The sequence below is a fragment of the Anneissia japonica genome, unplaced genomic scaffold (genome assembly GCF_011630105.1).
Source record: "Anneissia japonica isolate Jap-2015-1 unplaced genomic scaffold, ASM1163010v1 scaffold287753_len344599_cov186, whole genome shotgun sequence".
In the NCBI taxonomy this organism is placed as follows: Eukaryota; Metazoa; Echinodermata; class Crinoidea; order Comatulida; family Comatulidae; genus Anneissia; species Anneissia japonica.
Window position 1 is genome coordinate 15461 of NW_022712461.1, and position 26365 is coordinate 41825.

Consider the following 26365-nt stretch of genomic DNA (forward strand, 5'->3'; position numbering starts at 1 on the left):
TTTCTGAGGTGTTAATATTGCTTAGTTGTTACACAATAGATGCTTTTTTCTGTGTGTACATGAAGATACCAATTCATATCTGTTATTTAATGTGCCTAATTTTGGTTTACAATTTATGAAATACTTTTCCATCAGGCACAGATTACACTTTTTTTGGGCCGGAGAGTATGGCTTGCACTTGGCTATGATTTTCCATTTTAACAAATACAGGATAGAGTTATCTTTAAGGGTCCATATAATTTGGCTAAGAGTTGTAGCATTTTTTTGGGTCTTGTTCCTGAAGTTACTGTTATGTCCATTGTATCTGGTTTTGAACGTGTGTTCTGTTAGTCCAATATATGTTTCTTGGGTTTGGTTGTCATATCTGGTAACTGTCGCTTGGTATATAACTCCTTTGGTTAAGCAGTTTCCTTCTAATGGGCATGTTACATTTCTTCTGCAATTACAATTACCTTAGTTTGTGCAGTCAGATCAGTTTCTTTTTTCAGCAGCGTCTTGTTGTGGCTTGTAATTATCTGTTTCGTATTACTTTAGGCATACAACTGTAGCTTAATTTCAAAGTCTTCCGGTTAAATATTTTTCTGAGTGGGTGGTTTTGAGGGAATGATGAATCAATGATAGATAGGAATTTATGGCCTATGTTGGTTGAAACATTGTCGCTACATACAAAACAAAACTATCCATACGAAACAAAGTTGTAGTAATAAATGCATATGGAATTTTTCTAAGTTTGTCTACTTTGTTCGTTTTATTTTGCTCCCAATAGACCAGGCTATAATTGAGATAGGTGCCACTTGGAGAGGTAGAAATTCTCATATGGTATTTCTGGACCAGTTTTTTATGGGGAATCAGAATATGTGAGGTAAAAGGGGTGTAACCTGAGAACTTTTGCATGAGGGCGCTTTTTCTAAATGGCCACCAAAATCCAATAAACTACATGGCTAAAATAAGCACAGAAGAGGTAGGGTTTGACCAACTTTTGAATATGTAAAGATAGAAGTAAAGTATAACTAGCTAAAGTTATTAATGTGAAGATTTTGGGAGGCAATTGAGGGCGCTTTTTAAAAGAACAACTTAACGGCAGATTCAATACCCTAGATAAATTTGTTTAATTTACAAAACATGAATGTAATAACTGCTGTTGACTTTTTAAACCTAAAACAACATATTTTAGGGGTGTGAGCTAACTCACTTTTGAAAATGTAAGTAAAAATTCCCCCCTATATTAGCCCTTTTCTGTTTTGAAGAATGGAAAATATCACCAGAATCTTAAAAAAAAAATTCCAGCTTCCTTACAAATATCCGGTTGTTTTTCATTATTTCTGTGTGCTATACAAGGCATTCCAGACAACAACCACAATTTTCATGTATGAAGAAGGCATCAATTCATTTACTACATATTTGTCATGTCTTGTAGTGTTTAACTGTGTAGCCCTATGTTGAGCAATAATCTTCAGGTATCACTTTTATCACTGCAATCTGAAAGTCTTCGTATTTATCGTATGAACAATTCTTGGACTTCCACGGGAATTTGTTTATTCCATCTGTTCCATCAACTATTTTTATTGACAGTCATTTACCTCTGCTTATTTTCATTCTTGAATGATTAAGTTTTGCTAAGTATCTGCAGAAGCTCGAGATTCTGCTAATATGGTGACAACAATGATATGTCAGTGATCTTGTCTCTGCAAAACTTTCTATTGAACATGTTACTTGCTTGATTTACACTTTTCTCCTTAACTCCAAGCAGCAGTAGGCCTAAGACATATTCTTGTCCTTCAGACAAATTTTGTGACAGAACATCTAAAACTCCAAAGTTGCTGAAAGTTTCAGCAAACACAGTTTGCGAATACAGAAGCTATGTTTTCCTTTATGAAAGAAAGCCGGGGTGTAATTGTTTGTAAATATCGATGTCTCGAGAAAGGGAACGGATGATTGCTATGCCCTGGTTGTTATTCGTTAAAGCATGCTTTGCATACAGGAAGACTTTCGTGTCGGCTTCTTCTACGCCAGATTGTAGAACCCCAGGCTAGATTTTCGAGTTCACTTTGCCAAAACACAGTTTGCCGAATGCCAGTTTGCTGCATCAAAAACTACAAATTCCAGTTTGTTGAAACCCAGTTTGCGCTGAAACCCACTTTGTTGAAATAAAATAAAAGCAGTATGTAAAACATTAACCAAAGCATAACTCTTACTATGTATTCGTATAAGAAATAGCGGCTTATTGTAGTTAAATGATTCTTATTGTTTTAAAATGTAAATCAATTGGCTATCAGCAAATAAAAGTCAATTTAATAGGCCTCGCAGTTAAAAGGTTTTATTAGCATACCAGCCCTATGATAATTACATAAATTTATATAAAAACAAATAACAAAGAAGGAAATAAACAAATTAATAATAATCTACAATTATACACACATGCCGATTGTGGCTCCAGAAATTTGTCGACAGGGGGTCTGACTCAAGGGGCCGACTGGAGCCTCGGTGGTCAGGGACCTGACACAACAATCCTGATAGGGTTTGCAGAGGGAGTATTTTAGAAGGATACGATGCTTATCCTTAATTTCATTTCATTTTATTCTAATTTTAACTGATAGCCATGCTTTCAAGTGTGTTTTTCTACAGTTTTTTTCTTCCAATATTTTTCCTTTTACTTTGTACACAAATGAAGAGCTCATTCCTTTCAAATGCACAGTATGCTGTACTTTTGTAACACAGAGACTTGGACTGGGTTTCGGAAAACTAAGTTTTGGCAAACTGGGATTTCATGATTTCAGTGAACTGGATTGGGCATTCTCGGTTTCGGCAAACTGAGTTTCTGCAAACTGGGATTTCATGATTTCAGTGAACGACTGGATTCAACAAACTGGATTTCGACAAACTGGTTGGATACCTTCTTGAATACTATTGCTATCGGCGAGAATGCATCCTTGTCACTGAAAGAGATTTTGTATTATTTCCAGATCTTCGTAGCAACCAAGAAAAGTAGACTCGAAAGTTGTCCTGCATGCAATGCATGCTTTAAGGAATTACAACCAATACATAAATATCAACCGTTCCATTCTTGAGACATCGATATTGCAGTCGTTGCTAGGTCTGTATATCTTATTTTATGACAACGGAGAGAGGGTCAGATTGCAGTGATATTAGCAATATATTAAGATTATTGATCAACATAGGGTTACACAGTAAAGGACAATTATGTAATAAATGAATTAATGCCTTTATACATGAAAATTATGGTAGTTATTTGTGTTGTCCTCTGGAATACCTTGTGTAGTACACAAAAATAATAAAAAACAACCGTATATTTGTAAGAAACCTGGACTCTTTTTAGGATTCTGGTAATATTTTCCATTTTTTAAAACAGAAAAGGGCTAATATAAGGGGGAATTTTTACTTACATTTCCAAAAGTGAGTTAGCTTACCACCCTAAAATATGTTATTTTGGGTTTAAAAAGTCAACAGCAGTTATTACATTATGTTTTGTAAATTAAACAAATTTATTTAGGGTATTGAAGCTGCTGTTGAATTGTTCTTTAATTTTGGCGGCCATTTTAAAAAGCGCCCTCAATTTCCTCTCGAAATCTTCACATTAATAACTATAGCTAGTTATACTTTACTCCTATCATTACATATTTAAAAGTTGGTCAAACCTACCTCTTCTGTGCTTATTTTACCCATATATATGTAGTTTATTGGATTTTGGCGCCCATTTTGAAAAAAGCGCTCTCACGCGAAAATTCTCAGGTCTTTTACCTCACATATTCTGATTCCCCATGAAAAACTGGTCTAGAAAAACCATATGAGAATTTCTACCTCTCCAAGTGGCACCTATCTCAATTATAGCCTGGTCTACTACCGGTTGAGCCCTCTCACCCTTGATGACTTACAAAATCACCTTGATTATATATATATATATATATATATTATGTATATATATATATACAAAATATGATTGTCAGGATCAGCGACATATAATGCTCAATGCGAATGCAGAGCGTAATAGTAATAGAAAGGTTATGGTGAGCGTAAATTTACTCTCTGTTTCATGCAATATCTTCAGGAGTGAGTGGATAGGAAGATAATGGATCCTGAAGATTGCTACTGCATGAAACAGCTGTAAACTAAACTTGCCCATACTTGTGAAAGCAATGCTGTTCTATACAGTAGTTTCATAAATTTGTTTTTTTGAATCATTTGGAATAATATTAATAATAGTAATCTTTGTTTGTACATTAAAAATGATCATAGGTACAAATACATAAGTTGTATACATTAAATTATTTAAAAAAAACAATAAATTAAAAAACAATGTTGTAAAAACTTGAAAAATAAATTCAGTCTTATTTAACCTACAAAACAATGTTGTAAAAACTTGAAAAATACATTCGGTCTTATTAGAACCTACAAAACAATGTTGTAAAAACTTGAAAAATACATTCTGTCTTGTTAAGAACCTACAGTAGTGTTGTGACTGAAGACTGTAGAATGTAGAATTATCCTGCCTACTAAGATACTCCTAAAACCCCACAACCTTACATTATTCTCCATAATCTTCTGAAAATGTTTGGGAACAGATCATTCTGCCCCATAATGTTAGAATGTCAGCTATCCTCCTGCCAACCAATTTCCTTCTCTCTTTTTTAAAACTAAAACTCAAAACACATCTTTAGGTGTTGTGTTTTTCTTACCCTATAATTTTATTCTTAATTAGCAAATAGCACATTGAGACCAAGTAGTATACTATGTCTACTCATTATCCATTAAGGTTTATTCTTGCAAATTTGAAAAAAAGATTATGGAAAATCATATGCACAAGAGTGTTCATTTGTGGATAGAACAAACAGAAAATACTGTAATTTCTACCATGCATTACAGTCCATACTAAGTGCTCCACATATTGGCAGTTAATAAAACTCATGAATATTTATGAGACTATAACGATTTTGAGGTGAATTACTATTGATGTGTGTTGATGGTTGTTTTGTTGTTTGCGTACAGTAGATTTAATGTCTATGCATGCAATTAATATCTCATAATCACTACATTTAGCAAATGCGAGTATGCGCACCAGTAAAGAATTAGACTTTGGTGCGAGATGAACTGAGTTCAAGACCGACCAATGTCGTACATACTTGTGGCATTTTCCTAAATACCTCATTCTTTGGATGGGATGACGGGCAGATCCAGGGATGTCGAAATGGGGGGTGGGGGGCTGATTGAGTTAAAACTACCCTAAGGGTTCGGAGGTAAATTTGGTGTTCTAGACGCCCGAATATAACCTCTGAGACGCTTTGGGCGATCAATTTTTTTCTTTTCTTTTCTTTTCTTTTTTTTTTTTGCTTTCCAAAAGGTAGGGGGTGCCTAGGGCCAGCCTACTCCCCCCCCCCCCAATCCGCCCCTGGGATGTTAAGCTGTTGGTCCTGTGTGCATAATGCATACATTATGTGCACAAAAATGTTCATTAAAAAAGTATAGAATTATCTTCCACTGTCTTTGATAGATGCTGCACTGCGGCTAATCTAAATTCCCTTGTTGAATTTCAACAATTACAGTATACAATGCATTCACATTTACGTTTTACATGAATATTTTTTTCACAGATGAACCGACATTATCGTCCCCAGACTCAACTCCTGTGTATGGAGACACGCCGACAGATCCAGCCAATGAATTTCCACAGGATCCAAACTACCAAGATCCATATGTGGTCCAAAATGAAGAAGAGAGGGAAAAAATTCGTCTGGAGTTAGCGCAGGTGACAAATAATCCTTTAAATTTACTACTATAATTAAGTCCAGATTTTATGGATTAATTTATGTTGATTATCATATTCATTTTTTTTTGTCTATCTTCTTATAATAATGGAATACTTTCAGTACGATGGCTCAACTATCCTGATGGTTTTTTTAAACCAATATTTGCAATATGAAAATTTGTGATGCATGTTTGGAAATTCAGGCAAAAATAACAGTTTGAAAATCAACAAATAACTCTTAAAGGCTAGTCAATTTTAGCTTCAATTTTTGGTACATATGCAATACAGTTAGAATACTTTTTGTACACTCTGGCAACTTCCTTTTTTAGCTCTTGTTGAGCAACATACCTTTATTTAATTTTAACCGAAGTTACCAAAATAATTGTTTTTACATTTATGTCAAATTTAATTTTGGAGTTTCTACAAACATTGTTGATTTTTTTCCGATAGACGGAGGAAGACATAGCAGCCCTGCGATCCACACTTCGTGGCAAAGAACAAGCAGCCAAAGAATTGAAGCGAAAATTAGGTATTACAACGATGTCAGAGGTCAAGAAAGATGTTGCTCAGGGGTGGAAAAATATTCAGCAGTCCAATGCGTAAGTAGATATCTTGCTTCTCACATGCTTTATTAATCAGTTATTAGGAATGAATCATAATTTTGTTTAAGATATTGATTGGTGTGTTAGACTCTCAGGCTGAGGGACTTGATGGGTTGGTCTGTAACAGATATACAGTATTTTAATATACCCTCTGTCATTAAATGAAGAAAATAGTTAACATTTCATAATAAACAGATTTAAACAAATAATTTATTTGCTGGTTATACAGACCATCATTTACAAGGATTTATACCGTATTTATTAGAATAAAGCCCTCTTCGAATAAATGCCTCCTTCAGAGCCTCATTTGGAATAAATGCCTCCTTCAAAATTAACTTGAAGCAACAATTAAATGGAAGCAACATCACTACCAACACATTCTATTAATATCTTATGTAGTAGGATTACCATGTTGGGATTAACAAATCTTTAGGATCATGCAATAGCACATTTTGACTATAATTACGTGTTGTATTTTAGTTCCACATTTACAGAGAAATTATTGAGATTATTTGCGTATACGTATCGAATTTGCACTAAGAGAAATAAATTCTTCCCTAAAAATAAACCACGCCAAAAACCATTCTTATCAGTAAACAACCCGAGGCGTTTATTCGAATAAATAATGGTATATAAATTGACTACCACCAACCAATTTATGGGTCTAAAAGAATATAAGAATTGTGTTTTTTTTTTCTTCCTATTATTTGCAATTCAATGCAAAGCACACATTTCAAATATTTATACAACTGTTTATAGCTCAACATCATGATAGTATAGTATTGTATCTTTAATGTTTGTACAGATCACATAAATGGATCATTTCACAGTCAATCTCACTACATCCAATGGTCATGTAGGGAAATCTTCAGACTTGCTGGTTAGCCTTGGTATGTTTGACATCGATAAAGGCTACGGTCACACTAGAGTCGCAAGCCTGGCTTGACTCACCGCGGGTGAGATTTCAAGCCAGGCTCGAAATTCTGGGTCGGTCACACTTTACCTGAATTTAGTTGGATTGACCTCCAAATTAGGAAAGTCGAAACAGGAAGTTAGAGCGCCGCTACAATCAAAATTCCGGCCCCGCGCGCGAGTCCTAGTCTCTTATGTAATGGCGATGCTAGTTTTCGGATTGATAAGTGCATTTATAAATGACAACAGATGATTGCTGCAGGTTTTTTATTCTAAACGCAACAGCGTCATCGACTGTGATTGGTCGACAACCGACGAGGAAATGTCAATCCCGGTCACTCCAGGGTCAATCCAGGGTCAATCTGGGTACTGAGCCGGGATCGAGATAGGTAGATTGAGATCGAGGTCACGCCAGGCGCGAGTCGATCCAGGTGCGGTCATGTTACGAAAATCTCACCCGCGGTGAGTCAAGCCAGGCTTGAGACTCTAGTTTGACCGTAGCCAAAGAAATTCAAACCCAAATTCCAAAATGAGTTAACACAACAACTGACAATATATAGTAGAACACATTACGGTAACTCTGAAACAAGAGTCAGCAGTGGGGATCCCAGGAGACAAATCAGTGATTGTAAAGTACTCTAAAAATATTCAGGATAATTGTGCAGTAAAAATGTAATTATCACAGTTTTATTCAGTATTTTATTTAAGTAACTTTTATTTATTTTGAAGCAATATAGCTCATTTATGTGGCAGTACATGTATCTGATATATTTTTTTTTTGCTTTTATGTGCTTAAAATTTGCTTTTTTAAAAAATAATTTAAAACTTAGATGAAATACAAATAAAATCAGATAAATACATAGGAATGTTATTTTAACTGGCACTGAACTGATAAATTGAAATCATGTTATCTTCCTCAGTAGTTATAGTTAGACAAGCATGTAATAAAGACTACATAGGAACCAGTTTATGGATATTGTGCTTAGGTGAAACGTACAGTAGTCAGTAGTAATGATAATATGAGGAATGAGGTATTGTTATATTAAAGGGATGTACAGCGGCGGATCCAGGAATTTGGAATAGAGGGGCCCCAGGGAAGGACTTTCACATATCGAATTTTAGGCAGGGGGGAGGGGCAGGTACAAAAAAAGAAATGCTATTTGTCAACAAACTCTAGTTAGTAGTAATTATCATGGCTGTATAAAGTATAGTACTGCCCTGCAAAACATCAAATTTCATATTATACATTGAAGTGAGTTGTTTTGTAATCATGTGATCTTATATTGATTTAATTTAAAAGCAAGGTCGATATGATTATTCATCATTTTACTCCATGATTGTCTCTTGTTTTCTTCTGTCTGTGTTTCACAGTCAGTAATAGGATCTACTGTAATACATTCACTGGTTGACATACTGTATTCAGAATCACTAATTATCTGGTGAATAAAGCTTTTAATGTTTTACTTTTTATCCCAAATACTTATACATTACATTAATATTCAAAAAATGAAAAATTGGGAAATCACTGACATAAGTTTGGAAAAAAAGTACCACTATCTAAATAAAGACTAATAATAAATTTGTTCCATCTACGATATACCCATGATCACCACAAAATTTGGTAAAGCCAAAGTATTGTCAATAGGTTTTGTAATGATCTTGTATTGTAAGTAATCTAAAAATGATTTACTTAATAAATATTAAATGTACTGTATACATAAAAATCAAACTATGGTTTAAATATTGGATGCTTAATGTACAAGTTAAGCTGATTAAATCATAAGTTGATCAGGATTTTGAATCTGAGGCTGGGGGCTAATTGTTTGTGTCATTGGGCAAGGCACTCTATCCATGTTGGTCTCTGCCCAGTAGAATATTGTATACTTGATATGTCTGAATATTGATGTGCTGACAATAATGTGGAATACTCCCAAAAGGAGCTAAGTATGTATACTGTATTTCTTATTGTGAATACAGTAAGTGATAAAGTGAAGTGCAAGAATCTATTATACTGGTATATTATTAGGATACAATACAGTAGAAGGCACAGCTGACAAAAATGGACGGAAGATCACTGTCACCAGGCAACAGCCTTGTCATTGTTTAAATCTTAACAAAGTTTTCATGCTATATTATTTCAATTTCACAGATATGTAAATACATCTAATAAGTTACATGAAATCAATGAAAGAATAACAACATCATCAGCGTAAGTGTTTTTACTCAATTTTGTTCACATCTGCTGTGCTGCTACATTTTTCGGACTCATCTCGGTTTTATTGCGATTTAGCATTCATAACTGAAATCACTAAAAAAGAATACATATCTGCTGCTCTCACGGTCTCTCACTGCTCGACAACTCATCCATTTTTAGTGTTTACATTTTGAACGATGAAAATGGGCATGATTTGTATCTATTTGCGATGATTCTGATAAGCAATATCACTTATTCAAAATTACTATACAATAATATTTTTAAAATATTGCCATATAAATATTATTGCCCAATTTCACCAAGCATGTTTTATCATCACATGGATTGTGACTAACATCAATTAAAAAAAAAAAAATGCAAAACAAAAAATAGATAAGGAAGATAACCATAATTTTGTTTTAGTTGGTAATCTTTTTTTCCACTATCACCTTCATCTTTATGATGGCACTTTTTTTACTAACCACTGCTAACCATTCCATTGTTTGCAGTTGCATTGCTAAAAATATACAGTATCATGCATGTGAACGATTACAAGATCGATGCCATAGCATCGGTAGTGTATTGCATTGCTAGATAACATCATGCATGTGAAAAAATTTTGCGGTGCATCAAGTTTTAATATCTTGCCAATGACTGTGGCATCGTTAATACTCATAATTCCAATTCTCTGACTATAAAAATATTTAAGAGTTTATTATTACCGTAAATCATTAAATGTTTCAACTTCATCACATGAAATATCAGTGGTTGCAGAGAACCCACATGATGTATTTCTAAAATTTGAATCAAGCGACTGGGATATACACCGATATGCAAGAACCACCGGAGGGAATTGTTGAATCAAGAGTAGGCCAGAAGATACTGTAAAATCCATATTGTAGAAGTTGTCTCATTCAGAGTTTGAAAAACTGCTCTTCTAGGATATAAACTTGGCAAAGCCCCATACTGTAAAGTTTTTTAATTGCGCAGATGATACCAAAAACCAGAAAATTTGTGCGGAAAATCAATAGGAAAATAGGTGCGCAGAATTGTAATTACTGCATAATACAATGTTTATATTTTAAGATTTAAGGTCAAAGCCTAATTGTCTGCAGAATTGGCATGGAAATAGGATTTCTATGCCAAATTTTTGCGCGGAGGATGCATTCTCCACTAGGTCTTACTATACAGTCTGAGGCATGCCCTGACAGTACAGTAAGCTACCCTCCAAATGCCCCCCCCCCACATAAAAATCAATGTTTATGGATAACTTTACCATCATTTTGATGAACAATATTCTGTCAGATTAGATGTTCTTTACTAAATTTTTCTGTCAATTATTTGGCTGATCTAGTTGCATACTTTAGTATTCTAATATTTTAGTTTTATCAATATCCGTATTGTAAAACACATTGTATAAAACAGATTTATCATTTTTATATACCCAAGGAGATAAATTTATAAAGTAACCAAGAATTGACATTGCTGGTCCAATTTGGTAAAATTTCTGTAGGCTTAATTAAATCATTGTATTGGAGTTGTAATATTTCAGCATTGATATTGACTTATACCCTATTCCTTTTCATGTTTTGTAATGTTAGACTGTCCCCTCAGTGTCTGGGTTGTTATTTTTGGATCAGATTGTCATAAATTATCAAAAATCAAAGACAGGGGAGTGGTGGATGTAAAAAAAAAATCTATTGTATAAGATTTATAATATTTATTCTTTTTATTTATTGATTGCAGTTTTTATGTCATCGCATTTACTTGGTTTCATTTTTAACATTATAACATACAGTAATAATAAGTGTAGTTGAGAAGAACTGCGCAGCAATTTTAAAATAACTCCATAACTTACATCTATGTTATTACTTGGAATTCATCTTTTAGATTAATTTTTGTGGAGAATATTTTAATTAAATAAATATTTTTTTATAATTTGTTTGAAATTCAGTAATATTTGCTCTATAACAATTGTTCAACTTTTTTCTTTTGACTCAGTGTAACTCATATGTGGTCTTGGCTTAGGTTTCGAATAAATCTAAACAAGCAGAATTAAAGATGCAAATTTGTGTTATTAAAGATGGGCAGATTTAAATTTCTCAATACCAAATTCATCTGTATAATATTGCATGCCTTGCTAATATTTTTTGTCAGTGGGGAAAAGAAAAATCACATTTAGGATGTAATTTACATAAAATAATGTTGTGTTGTCAGAGTAAAGCTAGTCTTAAGCTGGTTTTCCACCAGGCGAAATTATTCGTGTGAATCAATAGCGTCATTCATGCGCATGCGCATTTACATTTCTATCGGAGTTTTCGCTTCAGCAAAATTTGTAGTTTTTCTACTTTTTGTGAGGTGAAAAAAATGCGCAGCCAACCAGAGCTCAGGAAGCGAACGACGCTTTTGATCCTCCCAAATGAATTCGTTTAGTGGAAAATAAGCTTTACACCTGCTTTATTAGACCTTTCCATAGTGTCAATCAAATTTTACAACTGGCCAATCAGAATTGGTCTATGAAGGGGTGATTTTCCCACAACTGCATGTGCTGTTCTACAAGCGCACATGTTTACGTACGTTTACAGGATCTTAGCAACAATATCCAACAAGGCAAGGCTTAGCAAAATATATGTAGGTGACATTATAACCTTGTACTGTATGCCTTAAATTGATGTCTTAGGACTGCATATCAAGTTGGTAATAAAAAAAACTAAAGAAAAACTGGCTTTATGTGAAAATACGTAATAGAAATTGAATACCAGTTTTATTACAGTACACAAAAAATGTAATTCAATTAATGGCATTATTACATAGGTATCTAATTACATTTCCTCCTTTAAGTAGGGGATAAATACAAGCAAATTATTGAATTCCTTATTCTCTCCTGAGCTTTTATGTTTGTAGCAACCTTGAATTAGGTCAATTTTCTTGCCATCAATATTAATAAATAAAAAAAGTATAAAACTGTGAATGATATATCAACTTTTAAACAACTAAATTAATGTACATTCTCACACTTCGTTTGTATGACTCATCCCAGCTTTTGCCAAATTAATGATTATCTATGTTACTTTGATGCCATGAACAACATGATGCACCTGCTTGTTAATTTTCATTAATTAAAATCACCAGGGATTTTGTCAAAATTTTCTCAAGATTATCCTTCAATAACTTATGCAAATTTTATATTAAATGAGCTCGTAAAGTGGTGGTGCAATGTGTTCAACATTGCTGCACTTTATATCTAACACAACTTGCTTTCTATAATTTTGTATGGTACAGTAGTCTGTTATTGGGAACTGAGGGAGGAGGAGGAGGAAGTAGTTTAGCTCAGTCAGCTGAAATTCAATTCATTTCAGTTTTATTGCGTGCTTCAAATGCCATCAAGTGCCAATATCCCCTTGAAATTACATTCACATATTCACTCTGTAATTAATTAAACTAGAAATAAAAAAAAAAAGTGAATATTATAATATACAAATATTATATATAAATCGTGGTAACCACTGTGTGTATGCTGAACTGTGGAGATCTTATTGAACCCTGGTTCAATTCCATCCACTGGTCCCCTTGTATTTCAAATTAGGGCTGAAACATGTTTCAATAATGTACCGTATTTATTTTTTTCGAATGAGATAAAGCCACTGGTCTAATGTGCATGTTAAGAAATGCAGTACAGTACAACCTGAAGATTGTCTCCAGGTGGCGACTCTAGTACAGTAAAATGGTGGGTCAGGTTAGATGGGTTTTCTGGTCTTCAATTTTTTTCGTGGTGTGGGATTAATATACCTGAAGAGCTTATACAGTATGGTACTAGAAACATGATATTTACAGTAGTATATGAGTAGATTTATGATCATCTGTATAGGATTAGAATATCTACTTTGCATGTTATGTCTCAAATCACCCTTACAGTTACCAGAGGAGTAGTTTTCGCATTAAGAAATGGAACAGCAATGTGAAAAGTTCTAAAGCGTGAGTTTTCACCATGTCACAATCGCTCAATTTTTCATTCTAATTTGACATTTATTTGTTTTCTCTTTTCTTTTTTCTTTTACTAATTTCTTTTAATGTTTTTTTTACACTCTTGTTTACATTTGTTTACTAATTTTAAAACTCTTGTTTAAAAATATTTTGTGTGCATGCTTACTAAATCATTCTTTTTCATACAATATTCATGATTTGCTTTCACATGGGGTTACATGGGGTGTTTCATGTCTTTTTTGGGTGGCACGTTTTAGTTACTAGTGTTACCAGAAACTTGCAAAATTACAATTTGGTGGTGGAACATTCTTATGGTCACATGTGTCACTCACTCAGGTTATCTATATGCCAATACTATTTTTTTATTATCATTTTGAAATAAATAAATAATAAAGATTTATAAAGCGCATATATCCACTACAGAAGGAAAGGCACCAAAAATTACCTTTCTATATCAGGTACTTTTATCTGTTATTTACACTGACCATATTACGTAAGAGATAGTGACGAATGTTGTATCCTTATAAAATATTATTAATATTGTTGTTATATTACTGTTATCATTATTATTATTATTGTTATTGTTATCAATATTATTAATATTATTATTATTAATATTATTATTATTATTATTATTATTATTATTGTACAGTAATAATTGATTATCTTAATGTCCATGAGAGTTGTTTTTCATGATTGTTTGTAGTATTATTGCAATGATTATGAAATAAGGTTTAATAGTTTATTTTTTTAATTGTTAATGAGGATGCATGAAGGTGATGGGCATAATTTATAACTAAATTGAAATTATACATGTTGCACTCTGTACTGTATTTAGAATTGACACAGGTTTGTAAGTATGACAACAAATAAGTGGTTTACTCAAAAACAATATTTTTTTAACACATGGTGATACCTGTACATGGAATTTAATTAGTTTACCTACCTTGCAAATGAAATTTTGATATAAAATTGTTTCTCTCTATTAATTAAAGATTGCCTCCAATTTAGACTACTTTTCTGAAGCCCTGAATGAACATATCTTATCTTTATGATAATTGTTTTTTTAATTGGAGACCAGAGCTGCTATAAGATCATGAAAAAACTGGTCCTTAAAAGTGGACTGTAATTGGAGGAAGACTTGTGTTTGGAAATATGTCGCACTCATTCTGATTTATTTCATATCCCTAGAATAATTTTCAATCATTTTGATTTTCAATAAATTATATAATATGCAAGTACCTGTACTGTATTAATTGATATAATTATGGTTTAGAGCACAATAACAAACACAAATGCATACTTTTTTTAGGAAGGAGATAGAAAAAGCCTGAATAACATATAACCTATAATCTTTTGGTAGAACTACATGAATTATTACCAGGAGAATAGTTTTAAAAGGATAAGTAGGTTGCTGATGAGAACTCAAAAGAGAAAAAGTAGACAAGTACTATGAATAGTTTTGAAGACATTAATAGGTAACCAATGTATAATCTGAAAATCGGAGCACCATGTTTCCAGTTATTGCCCTTCCACCGAATTATACTTGCAGTCGTCTTAGTATATAACTAAGTAAAATAATTTTATTTTTATTAATTTGTAACACAATAAAAGCCTGCATACGTTCAACCTCTATACTGTAAATAGTGGTTGTAATTTTATGGAGCTATTATATTCCAGTGGGATATTAAATTTAGTGATTTTAATGATTTTTCTTGCTTCCATTGTTCCTTCATTGTGTAATAAAACTTCCATATACTGTATTTAAATACAATATGTTGATAATAGATGAATATATCTTAACACCAGTTCATTATATGAGTTTGTAAATTGTTTTAATTGTAGGTACAACAAGACAAAGACTGGTCTCTCAACTGCTGGTCAAAAGACTGGTGCTGCGTTCTCAACTTTGGGTTCATCCATTTCCAAGAAACTCGGAGAAATGAAGGAATCCACAGCCTTTAAATCCTTTGAAAGCAAAGTGTCAAATGCTTCAGGAAATATTAAGGTTGGTAATATATAAAGTATATATAATGAATTTGACATATCGCTGTTAGTACAACAATGACTTCCTGCCTATTCCAACACGTACTTCCTTTTTTTCTTCCTCTTCTTTTCTCCTCTACTCACTTTCATTAGCCTTGTTACACGGCAGATCACTAAGTTCTAATCATGTGACTTCTGGTACAACCGATAATTTTTTTTATCATGTAGACGCTCGACTGGAGATCATCGGTGTTGCTTATCTGATAGCAAACGGCTCTATAAACACGGCTATTGTCACAATGCCTTTCTATTGACTCCGCCCTATTGAAGCCTGAACTTATCGTTTCCATATTAAACCTTTAAACACAATTTTTCCTTTTTTTCCGGAATCCGCCATCCTAAGTCCTTTGTAAATAATTCCAGTGTTTTGTATGTTTAATGTATGTTTGCTTTTGTGTTATGTAATTTTTGCGGATATTGGCCTTGATGGCATTTGTAGCTTTGAATAAAATTGAATTGAATTGAATTATAATTATCTTTATTACATATACAGTATTCATAAGTATTGTCATCATTCTATCAATAATTTTAAGTGCTGTCTGTCTCATGTTTTACATAGTGCCTGAGAATCTTCCAGACATTTAATATTCGCAAACATTTTTTATTTATTTAGGTCATTGTTCATATTGCGTTAAAGATATTTTTAAACATGGTATTATTCAACAGTAAATGGACATATACAGCATCACTTTTAGTGTGATCTTGATAAATAAGGTGTTATATTTTAGTGCTATGAAATAATTCATATTTAATCGTTTTAATTCAGAATTTCATTTCCATAGTACAAAACAAATAAACATACCTGTATTAATATACAGTATTGATATTGGACAACTAAAAGTTTATCTTACTATTTTGACCACATACTGTAATTTTTTTTTTTAAATCTTCCAGAATAAACTCACAGGGTCAAAATCTGAAGACTTGTCAACGTTTGAGGAGACTCTGAATACTACTGTGAAAGAGGAGCAAGTAAATGCAGATGGATCCTCCACAAAAACAGACAGCGGTACCCCATTGCCCGAAGAGAAAGTACCGTTGTAGGACTACGAATTCAAAGTTTGGGTGCAAATATAATACTCATCAAACAATGAGGCAAGAACCAAATCCAAAATCTTTCAAATTTGATATAAGGAATATGATTGATTGAGATTGTTCAGACAGTTTGATTAATTTTATTTCATTATCTTTAACTCAAAAGTATTGCAATCCAATGTGTATAAGATTTTGAATTAAGATTTAAGATATAAGATTTTTCTTCATAATTAAGAAGTAATTACTACTTTATGGCTAATGACAAAATTTCAACAATTTTTGGTAAATGGATTTTTATGAGATTGTTAAGTAAGCAATCATTAATTCTCATTGTGTATCTCCATGTTATTTTTTTTGTAAATTTTGTCTGAAATGGAATGGAAATATATCTGAACTTGAACTTAATTGTAGTTTGATTAGGATAGATTATTACTAACAAAAACAAAACCTTTATCTTCAATTCACTGTATTGAAAGAAATATATATTATACATTATTGCTTTGGCTATTCAAAATGTAATTTTTAATTTATGAAATTACTTTACAGTGTGGTAGAGTCTGTCATTCTCTTTCAGTGGTAAACTCAAAATGAGTATTATGCATATTGTAATCACAAGAGAAAACCTCAAGCACTTCTCATTTATATATCCAATTATATTAAACATTTCATTTCAAAAATTCTTCACTAAATTTTGTGGCTGGGATGTGTATCTGGTAATGGAAATCTATAAATAGATTTTTTTTGGGTTGAATATTCTGTAAATCGTTTCATATTTGCTAAATAATTGTGTTAATAGAATAAATTTCCTCAAACACTGTGCAGGCCTATGTATATGAATGTCAATTAATTATAATATATTATTATTGTTATTTTTTCATATAGGTCAAAGGTTATTTAGAAATGAATACAAAATTATATATATTGATATGAAATTATTACATAACATGAATATATTAAGGATAATTAAAATGAAGAAGAATCTACACCACTTTGGGACTCCATGCTGTTTTATAAGTAGATGCACGACCCCTAAACAAACTACAGTACATAGGGCAGGCCTGTAACAGATAAATATGATGCATCCTCACCTTAAGCATTTATTTTTGGGCAAGATTACAAAACAGACGGAAAATGTTTGGGGCAGTACAGTATAAGAATTGGTGTTCGTTGGGAAATTTGCAATATAATCGTAGAGTGTGTTTCTCTGTACCTACCTTTTATGAGTCTATTTTTGCTTTGATAGTACTGACATATCAACTTTTCTATAGTTAATGTGAAATAATGTAATCATAAAGGCCTTTCTCCCTACTATTTTAATTGCGTATATATACATTACAATATTATGATTTGTATTATTACAGTTAATATATTATTTCAATTCATTTATTTAAATTTGTAGTATGGTAGAGTATATATAAATTGATATGTGTTGCATAATGGCCTTGTAAATTGGGCTACAGTGAATAAAAGCTGAATTGTTAAGAATAGTTACTACTGTATTTTGAAGATGGTTTGTAAAATTTAATTGCTTATCGTATATATGTTGTTTATAATTCCATTAAAGAATAGCCTTTATGCAAGACTTAGTGTAAAATACATATCAAGTTATAGAGATGGTTATACGTTGTTGGTGCCTTTAGCTAGAAAGACCCAAATTTTTTTAATATGAAGGGCGAGCAATAGGTTATTCATTGATATTTCTATTTTAATTAATATTCAGAATAGGACAATTTCAAACTATATAATATTAGTCCCTTGTCAGTTAAAATTTTTATTTAAAAAATATCATGTAATGATAAAAATAGACTAGATATTCCCCTCAATATTTTATAGATATAATTTGTCCATTATAACAATAAAAATACAAATAAAGTTTACCAATGTTTAGCACAGTACTCTAATTTTCCAAATGTACGTACATAATGTCATTTTCAATGTGTATTATGTGCTGCATATACAAAATATCTGCAGACATACGTTATATATAGTATATTGTATATAATAGATATATATATCATGTATATTTATTATCTGATGTTTACATAATATATTTTCATTGCACGACAACTTGCATATGAATATATTATGCATCTGGAACAATAATAAATTTTATTTGTATCGTAATACTTGAATCGCATGATACAGATATATAATTATACATGTATATTAGCTCCCCCTTTTAACAGGTATTTGATATTAATACTTTATAACCTGGTCAAATTTTGTTTGTGATTTATTTTTAAATTAGAAAATAGCAAACCTGTTTGAAATTCAGATAAACCATTTAAATCCTTTAACTTGAACAATATTTTTAAAGCCAGTGAATCGTGTGTGATATTGAGCGTTATTGAGGGTTGGATTTAGGATATGAGTTTTACCCATGCTTACAAATGCCATGGTAAAAATAATTTTAAACAATTCATATGTTAAGCTTTGTCCTGATTATCAAGTTTTCTCTTGACAAAAAACTGGTCTACACCCATATATAGTCATGATGTGCCTATATATGGTCATGATGTGATACCATCATGACTATATTTAGGCATGTCACATGTTTTGTCAAATAAAACTTGATAGTCTGAGCAGAGCTTTAGAATAATACGAAGAAGATTGATTCACACTATTTTATCAAAATTTGTTCCTTCCTTAAAGTGAATTAACCAAGATGGACTTTAGATGTGGATGTTTATTTGAAAGCCATGTTTAGGCTATTAAAAAAAAAATGCCCATTTGACTGAATTTCTTGACTTTACAAGGTTTGTAACATCAGCTAATTGTAAGAGTAAACATTTATAAATAAACACAGACCAAAGAAACTGAGTTGCATCTTGTTATTCTGCTGTTTTACGCTATCAAGTACATTATCGGACGAAAGTGACCAAGCACTTTGAAGCGTGTTTATAAAGCACTATTGCAATATGAATTTCGACAATGGGTCTGCTTCTAAAGCCATAGCCACTGATATCGGTTTGACCCATGTTGGAAGCTTTTTGCAAGTGGTCCATCCCCACATTCTTTATTCCGCCACTGGATATGATATGTCATAGTACAGTCAATTTCAGACACACATTATGCCGTTGCCCTTGTAGGACTGAGATAAGAATATGTATTACTATGGCACGTCTAAACTGCACTCACAGACTTCAAATTGTGAATATAATTTTTATCTCAATTTTTATTTTAGTTTTTTTTTTTTTTTTTGACAAATTTGGTGGGGTCCCAGGCTTCTCTTTAATCATTATAATATGATATATGCCCTACAGTCGATTTCAGAGACACATTATGGTATTATTTATCAACAAAGTCCTTTTTGGTCAGGGTGCTAGGTAGAGGAACCTATGGGTAGGGCCCCTTCGGGGCCCCTAGAATTTGGGGCCCTGCGGACCGTCGCATGAGAACGCATGGGCGTTACACCACATATTATAAACATTTTGCTGTTAAGCTGCAGACCCGCTACGGATACAGGATATAAAGTTAATCATCATCATCTTTATCACTTCCATCATCATCTCCACCACAAGCATCATCAACGTCATCATCATCATAATCATCATCCTTATCATCCTCATCATCATCATCATCACCACCACCACCAACATTATCATCATCTCCATGAAAACCACCATCGCCAACATCATCATCATCAAACCACCACTATCATTACCATCATCATTAACTATCATCATCATCATCAACAATCATCAACATCATCGTCATCATTACCATCAACATCATTATCCCCACAACTACCATCATCATCAGCGGCGTAGCTAGGTGCGAAAGGGCCCCAGTGCAAGATTAATAGCTGGCCCTATGATGTGATAGTGGAATTCCCTAAAGTTCTCAGAAAATTAATCTAAGAATGCTTCTTTTACCTTCCTAAAATTAGGGGTGGTGGGTGTCCGGCTAGCTGAGGGCCCCTGGAATACACCAGTTAATTGAAATCAACACAGTAATCAATAATTACTACTACTTAAAAACCAAATATTATTGAGGGGCCCGCTGGTCGTTTTTTTTTCTTCAAAATTAAGTTGGAAATTATTTTAAATTATTATTTTTTATATTTTGGTCTTTTTATGAGTGGGCCCCTAATTGCCCTGGGTCCCAGTGCTTTACACTACCCGTAGCTACGCTACTGATCCAGCGTTGGCACCAGAAATTTGCCGACAAGGGGTCCGACGTGTCCGACGGAGGGGTCCGAACCAAGGCGACGATGAAGCCTCGGTCGACGATCTGGAATATAAACAAATTCCTTGTTTGGGTTCATGGGGAGAGTATTAATGGCTTAATTTGGTCCTAAATGGATAGGCAAATTAATTTTTTTAAAAATTTTTAGTCCAACAACATCAACAACCATCAGCATCTTCAATACTGTATCAGCATAACCACCACCATCGTCATCATCTTATAATCATTTATATCATTATAACCATCCTCATCGTCATAAAGGAATGGCGATTTAGAAAAAGAATAATGAATAAATTGTTTTGATACCTCACCAGGTGGCGTTTTAAATATAGACAATAGTGTGTACGGTTGGAAGACTATACGAAGGGGACTTTTCAATTAAAGTAATAACAAATGTGAGTACATTATTGAACATTTTGTATCGTTAATTCAATAGTTAAATGGTAATTCTGTCATCATACAGTACTATGGTTATTATTTTGACTAAGTTTGTTAGGCATTAAAGGCATTGGCAATTTTTTTTGAGGTATGCACTGACGTTACTGCATTCTACGACAGCATAGTGACTCGCTAAAAAAACCACCAAATTCCTGAAACTTGTTAAAGAAACCTCATTTACTGCTTTATTTACTTCTGTTCGTTGTTTACACTGTAGATTCTTATCTGTTTTTCTAATTGACATTATATGCATTTTATTGTGAAGAATCCTCTCATTATCTGGTGCACAAATTTTAATTATGAATAATCGAAATTTGTTATACCCGGAAAAAATATTTTCCATATTATTCTTTACCTCCATGTTCTAGATCAGTGTTTCTCAACCTTTATTGGGGGTCCGCAGGGGATTCGCAAAAAATGTTGGGATATTTTTAGACCAATTGTTCATGATTCCATAGGCATAGACTTATTTCACTGTAATTTGTTTTAACTGGCATTATATTATTTCAATTCCTATATTATATTGTATGCTTTATGCACAGATCATATGATTTATGTAGTGATGTTTAGTACAGGAGAGCCACTTAATCATCAGGTATAGTAATGAAAATCTAGTTTGTATTTTTTTCTCTTGTATTCCTTTTACCTGGATACCTTTTGAGTAAATTGAAATTATCAGGAGGGGCCCTTACTCACAAAATCAAAAGTAAATGGGGGATAAAAGAAAATCACTTTCACAATTTTTAGTCTGACAGTGCCATTTCCGGCCACCTACAGTGCCATACTTATTGTACCATAGGCCCCAACCATGGCAGGGGGTTGAGGTGGTACCGGCCCCATATCTGTAAATGACTTTCTGACACCCCTCTATTTATTCGAATTCCAACTTGATCCACCTCATTTTAATGGTGACGAATCATCTTCTATCCATAATCTTATTGGTGAAATATCAACCATGATTCGCCCTACATTTTACAAAAATGAAAATAAATGGGGAATAAAAGAAATTTTTACTCAAATTTTGAGTCTGACATTGCCATTTCCGGCCATGTAGCAGTGCAATACAAACACACACACAAAAAAAAAGAAAAATAAAATAAAATAACAATTTCGACCTCAGCTTTAACTATGGTCGTGCTGAGTTTTTCGTTCCGAATTCCAGGATCCGCCACTGTTTAATGTTGTATTTTCGTGATGAATCATCTTCTATCGATAATCATCGATCGACAATCGATATGAGTAATACTTTGACATGAAGTCCGTGAAGAACTTTGACATATCCTGAAGGGTTCGCGAATGCAAAAGGTTGGGAACCGCTGCTCTAGATGGCCGGAAATGACTAAAATTGAATACAATGTGCCCTTTTTTCTCCATTAAAAAAAATAATTTTTAATAATTTAAGGAGCTTGAATCCGCCACTGGCTACATATGTCAATTGTAGTCCGAGTTATAACTTCATCGACCCCCATCGGCGACTAGACGACTAAAATATGCCGATCCAAAAAAGAAAAAAAATACCATTTTGACAGCCATTTAAATTGTGGTCAAAAAGCTTAGATATTAGCGATCTAAGCCGCAAATTTCTCCCCATGAACCACACCCAAGAGCTTTTATTCCGGGACCCTGACCGAGCTCTAGACAGTTCCTTGTTTCCGACCCCGGTCAGAGTAACTTGTTAACGGCATTTTGTTATTTTATTTTTCTTGATTCACGGACATTTTTATTCTACAAAAATCCTTAAATTGACACTACCATGCCAATTTCAGGGTCTATATAATCAGCAGTTAATTTATCTGTTAAGTATATAGCAAAGGTAGTATTTAACTGCCTGTTAATTGACAGGAAAAATTTTTGTCATTCAGATATTTAATTGTAACTTAACAACTTAAATATAAATATACGATTATGGAATTAAATTTTTCATCTTTCTGCAGCTCATGACATGAAATGGGTTAGACTGTGGCATAATGGGCCTTCCTGATGCTTAATAATTTTTTCACTTTCCTTGTTCACAATTTATTATCTTGCTTGTGCATGTTGAGTATCGAATAAATTCAATCAATCAGTCGATAAAAATTATATCATAAAAAATGTTTGTATGAAGATATAGTTATAGTATTATATTCAGGGCCTATATCAAATGTTTGAATATACTGTATTTATGAATCTATATACCGTATTCATTTCTATCGAATGGTACACTTTTTATACATTTTATTTACACATAACAAACGAATGTTATTCACACTAATATCACTAATCTACTAGGCCTACCCAATACCATGTATGTTTTAATCCTCATTCATTCCCTGATATCATGATACTATAATGGTAATGCTGATATGAGAAGTATGAAGTAGGACCTACTTTTCTGTTGTATCAGCAGCATTGTCCATACATTGCTGAATACGGTAATGTTAAGGTTGGGGTGCACACTAATTTTTATTTAAATTTAATGTTTTTAATACTTCATTATAATTCTTTCTGTGTTTCTAATTATTTCCTCACTATTTTTCTATTCCATAGTGGTGGACAAGGAATACACAAATATCAGGAAAGACTGTTCGGACTCGATCGTGAATGGGCAACAGAGCTTACCAACTAATATTATATATAGCCATAAATGTTGTCAATAATCAAGCTTCCTGCACAAATTCTGGATATAAAAATAAATAAAATATTGTGTGATTTTTTAAAAAATATTTTCCTCTGCAAAAATCTAAAAAATAATGTTAGAAATATGTATTAATTCTTGTAGGCTTTATGTTTAATATTGTATTATTAATACTGATGTTTATCTTAATAACGGAGAAAATAAACCGTAATATTGTTGCAAAGAATATAGACATATGTAAGATATGTAATATATACAATTTTTTGGATTAAATTCAGGTCTTGATTTTTCCCGAATGTATGTAATATATATAGGTCTATATATACCGTATATATAAGCTAAGTATACATATATCCCAACTTGATTTCAATGCTTGGAAATAAATATCAAATGGAATTATGCATTTCTTCTCATCTTATTTAATGTCCGTGTTTATCTGTAATACATTCAATAGCTTAAATATCCTTAAAGGCTTAAACCAAAAGTGAAGAATTGCTTCATCAATATTAGCTACCTTACTTTGCATATACTACTATGAAATCCAGATGAAATTCTTTCGAGGACGCCCTAATCAAAAGACGCAAAACCGGAAATGACGTGGTTGCTAAGCAACAAGCTCATGCATATCATGAATATTCAGTAACACCTGTTCTAATTAGACTAACAATAAAATCTTTTTGGTCGATTTTGTCAAAACTGAGCTAAAAGTTTTTATTGTTAGTCTAATGAGCACAGGTGTTACTGAATATGCATTAGCTGTAGCTTAGCAACCGACGTCATTTCCTGTTTTGTAAAATCCGACGGCACCTTGCTCTGAAAATTTTCGTAATTTGTTTTATCATGTAAATACTTGGAAGTATTAGTGTTTATAAGATATAGTAGTAGCCTATAATACTGGTATATTCGATTCGAAACTGATTATAATTCGATTATATACTGATTGATATGAAATATATATTATTAATGCAATTACGACAAAGGAAGTACACAATGATGTATTTCAAATTACACAAGAGTTTTATTTCATACATATGTTGCATCAGAACTACATGAACGTAATAGGACTATAGATAAAACACAAAAATTGATATAATATAATGCTTAGGTCTATTATATTTAAGTATATAATATTGTTCGAGGATTACTTGTTCGTTGTACAAGAAACATAACTTGCAAATTTAATTAAATTCCAATGATCCAGAGTGGTATAAAACCTAATAAATATCCGCGCGCGATTATTTGAAGAAAGACCATAAATTCGGCTAATGATAGTACATTGAGTTCTGGTTCTATTTAATATAGGCCTACATCGTGCTCCGGTGATAATGATTGTACATCGATCTCACACTTCTTGGTGGGTCGGTAGATTTGATCCAAGAAACTGAAATAAAAGAGATTGAACTAGTGAGAGATACATTCAAAATAATATTTCCATATTTTTATGACATTCATGCTTTCATAAGGTAGGCCTGGAATGCCAATTCAGAAAATAAAATTGATTGTTCTTTCATTCTTTATCATATACGCACAAAAAAAATACATGCAAACGGTATACAACAAAAATAGACAATTAATCGAGCTTGGCCTCTTTTTTAACTAACCCCCTCAGCCCCCACCCTCCACCAGAGTTCATAATATAAAATAAACACAAAATAAATAGATAGGCATCAAACTTTTTTTAGTTTTGAAACAAATATTTTTCTCAAGGTTGTCTCTCTTAACATTTTAGACGTATTTAAGCTTCATAAATAATTTATTTTTAATTTTATATTGGATTTATTTAATAATAGATTTTTTTATATTATTGTTTAAGTCAGATATGTTTTTTGAAATTAAGATGTTTATCGAGTTTAACGCCAACGAAGTAAACAGAATTACATTCAGAAATTAAGCTTGTATCAATTTTAATGGAACCAAACTTTGTAAAAACTTCATTTTTTGACTGAAAGATTATGCAATAGTTTTATCGGCATTTATTGTTAATTTATTGGCGTTGCACCACTCAATGACTTTTTAAACTGACAATCCTATATGTCAAATTGTACATGTTGATAAAACGTTACCAGTATTTTAATAATGATTTGGGCACGTCCCCAACTCCCTCCACCCAATTGAAAAAGGTCCACATTTTAAAGCCATTTATTGTTAATTTATTGGCGTTGCACCACTCAATGTCTTTTCAAACTGACAATCCTATATGTGAAATTATACATGTTAATAAAACGTTACCGGTATTTTAATAATGATTTGGGTACGTCCCCAACTCCCTTCCCCAATTGAAAAAGGTCCACATTTTAAAGCCAGTTGAAAATGTACCGTACTGAATACAATTTGTCTTATTTTTTTGTATTGAGAATTCTATCGGAACCCCTGCAACGTCCTACGAAATCTGGTGTCCAACAGACTCGGGCTTCACCCCGTCAATAGTTTTAGGTAACCACCAATTCTCATACAACAATTGGTGCATTTCCTGTAGGGTTCTTCTGGTGCCGAATTTGTCAGTACACCGGGAGACATTCCCCTACTCTTTTCCGAGGAGTGTATGCGTTCTTTAACGTGCACATGTAGCACACGTTGTGTGTTGTCTGAGA

At 32.6% G+C, this 26365-nt stretch overlaps 1 protein-coding gene and 1 long non-coding RNA gene across 7 annotated transcripts in view; both read left to right on the forward strand.

Annotated features, from left to right (window-relative positions):
* LOC117107804 (tumor protein D52-like) overlaps positions 1–19354 on the forward strand; it is a 30493-nt gene extending 11139 nt beyond the window's left edge. For 3 of the 6 annotated variants that reach the window (XM_033249583.1, XM_033249585.1, XM_033249580.1), the window contains exons 2-7: positions 5607–5761; positions 6212–6360; positions 9425–9484; positions 13385–13444; positions 15299–15461; positions 16394–19354. In XM_033249583.1, the coding sequence (XP_033105474.1) occupies positions 5607–5761; positions 6212–6360; positions 9425–9484; positions 13385–13444; positions 15299–15461; positions 16394–16543 (737 nt within the window). In that variant the 3' untranslated portion in view covers positions 16544–19354. The remainder of the gene's footprint in view (positions 1–5606; positions 5762–6211; positions 6361–9424; positions 9485–13384; positions 13445–15298; positions 15462–16393) is intronic. The other 3 variants (XM_033249581.1, XM_033249582.1, XM_033249584.1) reach the window with 3 other exon arrangements.
* A 1389-nt stretch (positions 19355–20743) lies between these two features.
* LOC117107816 lies at positions 20744–24164 on the forward strand. Its single transcript, XR_004445292.1, has 3 exons — positions 20744–21117; positions 21703–21755; positions 23687–24164. It is a non-coding gene; the product is annotated as an uncharacterized LOC117107816 (long non-coding RNA).
* Positions 24165–26365: the final 2201 nt, after the last annotated feature.